The sequence below is a fragment of the Microtus ochrogaster genome (assembly GCF_000317375.1).
Source record: "Microtus ochrogaster isolate Prairie Vole_2 chromosome 14 unlocalized genomic scaffold, MicOch1.0 chr14_random_3, whole genome shotgun sequence".
In the NCBI taxonomy this organism is placed as follows: domain Eukaryota; kingdom Metazoa; phylum Chordata; class Mammalia; order Rodentia; family Cricetidae; genus Microtus; species Microtus ochrogaster.
The window spans coordinates 12,759,443-12,766,735 of NW_004949098.1; the positions used below are offsets into that span (position 1 = coordinate 12,759,443).

General features: G+C 47.0%; 1 protein-coding gene across 1 annotated transcript in view; it reads left to right on the plus strand.

The window, feature by feature from the left end:
• The first annotated feature begins 664 nt into the window (after positions 1 to 664).
• The window catches only part of Rmnd5a (required for meiotic nuclear division 5 homolog A), a 72,893-nt gene continuing 66,264 nt past the window's right edge, over positions 665 to 7,293 (plus strand). The window contains exon 1 of the mRNA XM_005364762.3: positions 665 to 990. Within this exon, the coding sequence (XP_005364819.1) occupies positions 849 to 990 (142 nt within the window). The 5' untranslated portion in view covers positions 665 to 848. The remainder of the gene's footprint in view (positions 991 to 7,293) is intronic.

Genomic DNA, 7,293 nt, shown 5'->3' on the forward strand with positions numbered 1-7,293 from the left:
TCTTGTGGAAAACAGCCCTGCGGATTCCCGGTAGAAGGAGATCCTCGCTTTGCTCTCCAAGCCACCCCCTCCAACAGCGCACACATTGGTTTGGCCCCTCGTTCCGGATTGGCTAATATTTTACGCCTCGGCCAGGGATTGGAGGACGTCCGGCTCTTTCGTAACCCCCGCGCCCATTGGTCAGTCTTTCGCTTCTGGGCGGAGTCGCCGGGGACGGTTTCCACCCTCTTGTTTACCGGCTGCGTAGTTGACGCGATCGCCGAAGTTCCCCGTTCAGCGGCGCGGACCAATTGCGCCGCTCGCTCCTCCCTCGCTGCGCTCCCTCGCCGCCTCCCGCGTGGTACGGCCCACGCCTTCCGAACGCCGGCGCGTCCCTCCGCTCGGCGCTAGCCCGCTGCTTCCCCCACGCACCCCGCACCGAGCCCGCGCTTGGTACGGCCCGCGCCGCCTCCTCGGCTCGTGAGGGAGGCTCGACCCCCTCCCGGGCCGCGGCTCTTGGTGCCGCCCGGGAGAACCAGGTCATCGGCCGGTTCCCGTGAAAACAAAAACAATCGGCGGCGCCGCCGGGGGGCAGCCGAACGCGGCGAGCCAGGGGGCCCGGGGCGGGACGCGGTGCCGGGTGGGGCGGGCGAGAGAGCGCGAGCGGCGGGGCCGGGGCGCCATGGGGCGAGCGGGCAAGGGCTACGCGGGGCTACCCCGGCGCCGCGGTTAGCGCGCCCGCCTTACCTTAGCCTCCCGCGCCGCCCGCCGCCTTGGGGGACCAGGAGCAGGACGCGGCCTCGGTGGGGCCCGGGCCGAATCGCTGCGGACCACCGAGCGCCGGGGAGCCGAGCGCCGCGGTCTCCGGCATGGATCAGTGCGTGACAGTGGAGCGCGAGCTGGAGAAGGTGTTGCACAAGTTCTCGGGCTACGGGCAGCTGTGCGAGCGCGGCCTGGAGGAGCTCATCGACTACACCGGCGGCCTCAAGCACGAGATCCTGCAGAGCCACGGTGAGGGCGGCGGAACGCGCGGGGGTCGGGGCCCGTCGCTGCGTCTGCTGGTCCCCAGGCCGCGGCGACTTTCCCTCCTCGTACAGACCCATCCGGAAACTCGGTGGCCTGGGGGGAGCAGCCCGCCGCACACGGCTCGGGACGCGGGTCTTGCGTGGTCGAGGGGGCCGCAGGTGTGCGAGTGGTAAAGAGGGTCTTCTGCTCGGGGCTCTGTCCACTTCCTCGGTCTCGGGGACTTTTTCCCCTGGTGGTTCTGGGACTAGAGAGCTGACTATTAGGTGTGGGCTTCCACATCAGCCGCTCCTGCAACTTCAGAGTTGGACTGTTGTGAGCAGGCAGCTCTTCTGAACTCTGGATTCCTAGGAAGCCAGCTCAGTCAAACCATCCAGCGCTCCTGCTGTAGCCTCTCGGAGGCTGACGGAGCGGTTGTCGAGTTGTTAGTTACTTGCCTTAACCTGGTCCAGTTTGTAGTTGTTAATCCCTTCAGCAAACGGGTTTTCCGTAGAAAATGCTTTTCCTAGATTATTTCATTAATTGGCCTACATCTTGGAAGACAGATGTCAGGGCTAGCTTGAGAAAGGGTTTTGTGTTTTAAAAATAACACTGAAGGTCTGGTACTTGGGAGCCACAATGCTGACTCTTTCTGAGTGTGAGGTAAGGACTTGCAGTGGATTTATTCAAGAGGCCGAGCCCTTTTCAGCTAGTGGGCTGGACAGAAATTAAAGGGATGCTGCTAGCCAGGGAGAAATGCAGATGTAGCAGGTGGTATGACGGCAGTGTTAGCCCTGTCTCTCTCTCCTCTCCTCTCCATCAACCTTTTCCACACAGTGCAGTTGAGGGTGACTGCTCCTCCCTGGTAAAGGAGACTGATAACTTCTGACACAGCTGTCACGTTGGAACTCTGGGGAAGAGCTAAGCTGGAGCCATTGTGGTTGAAATAGTAATTGGTGGGAGGGGTACTGTTTTAACTGTAGTCAGGGCTTCTGTGTAAATCTTTGGAAAACAGATGTTGGATGACTGCATGTAAATAGACATCTGACTGTTTTGGTGGTGATGATGTCGTTGATACAAGCAGGGAGTAAGGCGGAGTGTGAGGGAATCTGGAAACGTCTTACGAATTTTGATTAGTGATATCAAGTTCAAGGGTTTGCTGAAGACTGCACAACCTCGGTGGGTTATATGTGAGACTGGTTGTTTTCTTTTGTGTGTGGTGTTTTGAGATAGTCTCAGTGTGTGGCCCAAGCCAGCTTTGAACTCATGGCCCTCCTGTATTCATCTTTCTAGTATTTGTTTGAGGTTACCACCCAAACACTAGAAAGTGTATCACCTGTTTCTGTTATTTCTAAGAAGACAGGGGAGGAGGAGATCATAGGATGAAAGATCTTAGGCTCTAACACAAGCAAGGTAGAGAGGCTGCTTAGCAGATGCTTGACCACTTTGTGGACAAAAGATTATTGGGGTTAAGAAAAATACAGTGGCTCCTGAATGGGAGGGCTCACCAAGGTGGCTCCAGTTCAGTGCTTGAAGACGCCACACCCCCTTTCTCCAGAGGAAGAAGCCAGTAGGGAAAGAGAATAAATATAGGGCTTTTACTTGGAGAGGTGAAGGAATGAGGTCTACTCTTGGGGACCAGACCAGAGATTGGGGGGTTGATGGAACTTCCTTACAGAAGAATAAATAGAGTAGAAGAAAGATGTGTGAGGTCGGTTTAGGGAAGTTAGAGTCAGCTCCAGATGGATAGAATGATGATAGAGTTTAGGTCTCTGCTTCGTAGGGGAGCTTTTCACAAACCTATGCTGTGATGGGTAGTAGACACTACTTAAATAAGAGTATACCGTACTCTTATTACACACACTTGTGAGTTGTGTTTATTTTCCAGCATCCCTCCCCTTTATTTATTTATTTATTTACTTATTTATTTATTTTTGATTTTCGAGACAGGGTTTCTCTGAAGTTTTTGGTGCCTCTCCTGGAACTAGCTCTTGTAGGCCAGGCTGGAACTCACAGAGATCTGCCTGCCTCTGCCTCCCAAGTGCTGGGATTAAAGGCGTGCGCCACCACTGCCCGGCCCCCCTTTTTTATTTTTAATTTTCCTGTGAACTAACTACCTGCCAGTCTTCTGTGGCAGCTCTTTTAATTTCCTTGAACAAGTTGAATAGGATTAAGTGATGAAAGGTAGTTAAAAAACATGAAAGAAGCACATATACCACAAATACTAGGTCTGGTTTTTAAGGTAGTCTTTTTTGTTTCTTGGTTCTTTTGAGTGAAGATTTACATGCTTTGTTATCTGGCCATGGTCTTTTTGAAGCAGCTGATTTCTACATTAAAGTTTCATGCAGGTGATGGGCAGTGGATAATACATTGAATCTTAAGTATGCCCCTCTCAAAGATATGCCTGCGGAAATGGGAGTTTACAACTCTGTTTTAAGGCTTGGAATATACCCATCTGGGCAAGTAATCTGGTAGGCTCCTGTGATCTAAGAGAGGGGCTCGAGTTGGGATCTTCTGTCAGGGTTCTCTGAATCTTACATTCCAAGCTAGCGTGGTAATGTTCTTGGGAGAAAAGAATGAGTAAAGTAGAACCTTGGGGGCTGTAACACTAGCTCACCAGACCCGATAAAGGACAGCTCATTGTGTATACTGGTGGGTAACTTCCTCTTTCAGAAGCATCTTGTACCAGTAGCAGGGATTAGTCCAATTTTAAATAACTATAATTCTCTTAGGCTTACTCTGAGTCTGTAGTGGGGTTTCTGAGTTAAGAGGGAACACAGACAACTGTAATAAATGACCATAGTTCTAAAGTTCGTGTTGGAAACGTACTTAAATGGAGTTAGTAAGCTCTTCCACCTTGTTCCAGGTTGTAAACACCACCCAAGGGGACTGGCATCTCTGTGACCTAAAATTGTTTCATGTGAAACTTCCCTATTAGCTATCTCTCTTAAATGTAGGTTTCCTAACTCATATTCTTCAGGAGAGTGAGGATGGCACAGATCGTCACTCATATCTGGTGCGTTAGTTTCTGCTTTGCCACTCTATCCGTCCCTAGTTTATCAGTCTGGAAAGGGGCTGGGAAAGGTTTTCTTTTGCTGTTTTTTTTTTTTTTTAATTTTGTGTGTGTGTGTGTGTGTGTGTGTGTGTGAAGTATTCAGCTTCTGCTAGAGGAATGACGAAGTATAAGACTCCAAGAAGGAAATTCAGGCCTTGAGTTTAGGTGGTTCTAGGGCAGCTAGGTGGATAAGAGGAGTATGGGCCTAGGAGGCTAGGGAGAGCTTAGAGAAGGCTGCCTGAACCGGGCCTTTGCTTTTCATGGAGCCTGACTCTAGAGCTCTCTTTGTTGCCTTGGGTAGGGCATGGAGGCCAGAGGATAGGCCTCTGTGGAGTGCCCAAAGTCAGAGGGCTAGACAGAGTTGTCCATTTGCCCTAAATGTTGGTCTGGGACAGTCAGACCACTTTTTAACCTAATTTGTTAGGAGGTCAAGAACTGAGCTCTGCTCTTAGCTAACTGAATTATTTTGAGTGAAGTTCATGTTCTTTAACTCCCCAGCTGAAAGGAGAGGAGCACATGCCCACTGTTCAGTTGTGTCCACTTTTCAGTGAAAGTTTTCTCAGAAGAAAAAATTGGGTCTCATGTAAGATTACTGTGGTTTATGCTGGCTGGGGATATTTTCCAGTATGACCTTGGTCTAATGTGAGTAATGTTTTACTCATACATGTTTGTGCACTCAATTTTCACATGGGCTTGTAGTTACATACATGGGTTTATCCTGTTCCAGGCACTGGTATTTGTGAGGTCATAGACTGGATATTAAGTATAATAAGCCAAAGGTCATAATTGTGCTTTTATCTTTTTTTCCTTTTGGCATTTTTCTAGTGGAAAATACATTAAAATTTTTTGTTAGCATTTTGTGGTAGGATAAAGAACAAGAGAGAGGCTGTACAGTTTTGGTAACAGTTTCACAGTATGCTTAAAGTGTAGTTGGGGGATTATAATTTTGTAAGAGTTAAGGATATGCTGTATATTTCTTGGTTATTTTTAGACTATTACTAAAGGAGGTTGGCTGTACTAGGAGTCAAACCCCAACCTTATGAATGCTAGGTAAGCTCCTGACCACTGAGCTGTGTGTGTATCCCTCGCCCTTAAAAGGGGTTCTTGTGCTTTTCTAAATTTAAATTTTATTTATTTTGAGTAGATAATACATGTAGTAGTTTGAATCCACACAATAAACAGGTTCCTGGGAACAAGCTTCCCCATCATTCTTGTTCCAGCATCTCCTAGTTGTCTAACTGACAGATGAAGATGCCAGTTTTCAGAAACATTAAAAAAAGAATTTGGGAAATGGAGCTCAGTGGTAGGATTGCTTGCCTAGCACCTCAAAAAAATGGGGGCAGTAGGGTAATGTGTCACCTTTTAAAATGGCATTGGCTGTGCATTGGCTGTGGATTTACACTTACTACGATTAGGTTTGGTGAGTTGGTTAAAGACACTATTGTGTGTGGAGTGATGAACACAGAAAAGCATCTTACGGAATGTTTTTTGCATTTATTTAGTGTTTGTGTGCGCGCGCATGCATGTGTGTATACGGGAGAGTGTAACAGAACATAGGTGGCAGCCAGGACAACTTGCAGAAGTTGGTTCTCTGTTTTCATTCTATGGGGCCCAGAAATCAAACGCAGGTCATTAGGCTTGGTTGCAAGCCTTTATCTGAGCCCTTTTGCTGCCTCATATATTAGCATCATAAAACTCATTTTCTGTGAGTCTTTGTAATTGTAAAACTTAAACTGTGACTCCTGTTGAGTCAGAAAATAGCTGAGCATTTGGTTACTAGTGTCAAAGCTCTTTCTTGTTTTAAGCTCCAGAATGAAAAGATGCAAAGGTAATTAGGCAGATGAGTATGAAAAACATACGTATGTGACATTTTAATGTTGTAATAGGAGCGGCGGGGCTGCGTCCCCGGCACCCTGGCCACCTGGCTAGCTTATGCCCCGAAATAACAACAAACTGTATTCTTTTAAACACTACTTGGCCCATTAACTCTAGCCCTTACCAGCTAATTCTCATATCCCAATCAACCCATCTCTAATAATCTGTGTAGCATCAGTCTTACCGGGAAAGGTTCTAGCCTATGTCCATCCTGGGTCTGAGCTTCATGCCTCTGCCTCAGAGAGCAGAGCTATCGCCTCTGCCCAGGAGAGGGGAGCATGGCGTCTCTGAGCTCACTTCCTCTTCTTCCCAGCATTCTGTTCTGTTTACTCCACCCACCTATGTTCTAACCTGTAAGGGCAAGCAGTTTTATTTAATTAACCAATGACCTTCCTCCATCATTTTAAGTTTACATTTAGATCACCAAAGTATCAGTTAGGTCCTGGTAGACTCTGTTATCCTCATTTTTTAGTTAACTCAGGTTAGCTCACATAACCAGGCTTCATTTGTTGAAATTGCACTAAAAATTAGTAAGATACTCTTGAGAGAAGAATGACTTCTGAGCTTTGAATTGAATACAGTGTGGTCTAAACTTAATTCTAGAGTAGAAAGTAGCATGTGAGTGAATCATGAATAAAAATTTGGGTGGATGACTGTCCTATTGTTCAAGCATGGTAAGAGCAGAATAGATGGGTTGCCAAGCTATTCAGGCTATTTTAAGTAGGAAAATAAAAGGTCAAAGGTCAGCGTGTTTCCACTTGGACTTAGAAGTGAATTTAACTTTTGCTAGCCATTCCTGTCCAGATGTAGGAGATAATTCTTTGTTATTTGAAACATTATTCATTTAGATTTATGTGTTATCCATTATTCTGTGTTTTTGTTTCATGTGCTTTTAATTAAAGTAGATTTTTTTTTTTTTTTAACATGTGACCACGTGGGCCAAGGTTAAGCAAGGCTGGCTCCCGAGACACAAAAGATGTCACCAGGAAGTCTTGTCTTGGATCATTTATACTTTTCATGATTACTTGCATTTTCAGAATTTTCCCCACATAGAGGTGAAGATGGCTGATCAAGCTCAAAAAAACAGAAACAGGGCCAGCATTTTTGGTTTTGTGTCCTTTCTTCTTAGTACCTGGAGCCAGAGTTTGTGGTCCTGGTCATCTTGAGCTCTGCTCATCCTGTGTCAGAATATACGTAGCCACATGTGTTCCCATTCTGCAGAAAAGGAGCTCTGGAAAGGCACATTTGCTGATCATATATGTTGATAAAAATGGAAGAATTCTGAACTTCTCTGAGAAGTGTTGGTGACTAGCCCAACTTTACTACCTAGAACTATCAGCAGCAATGTTCTCTGAGAAGTGTTGGTGACTAGCCCAACTTTA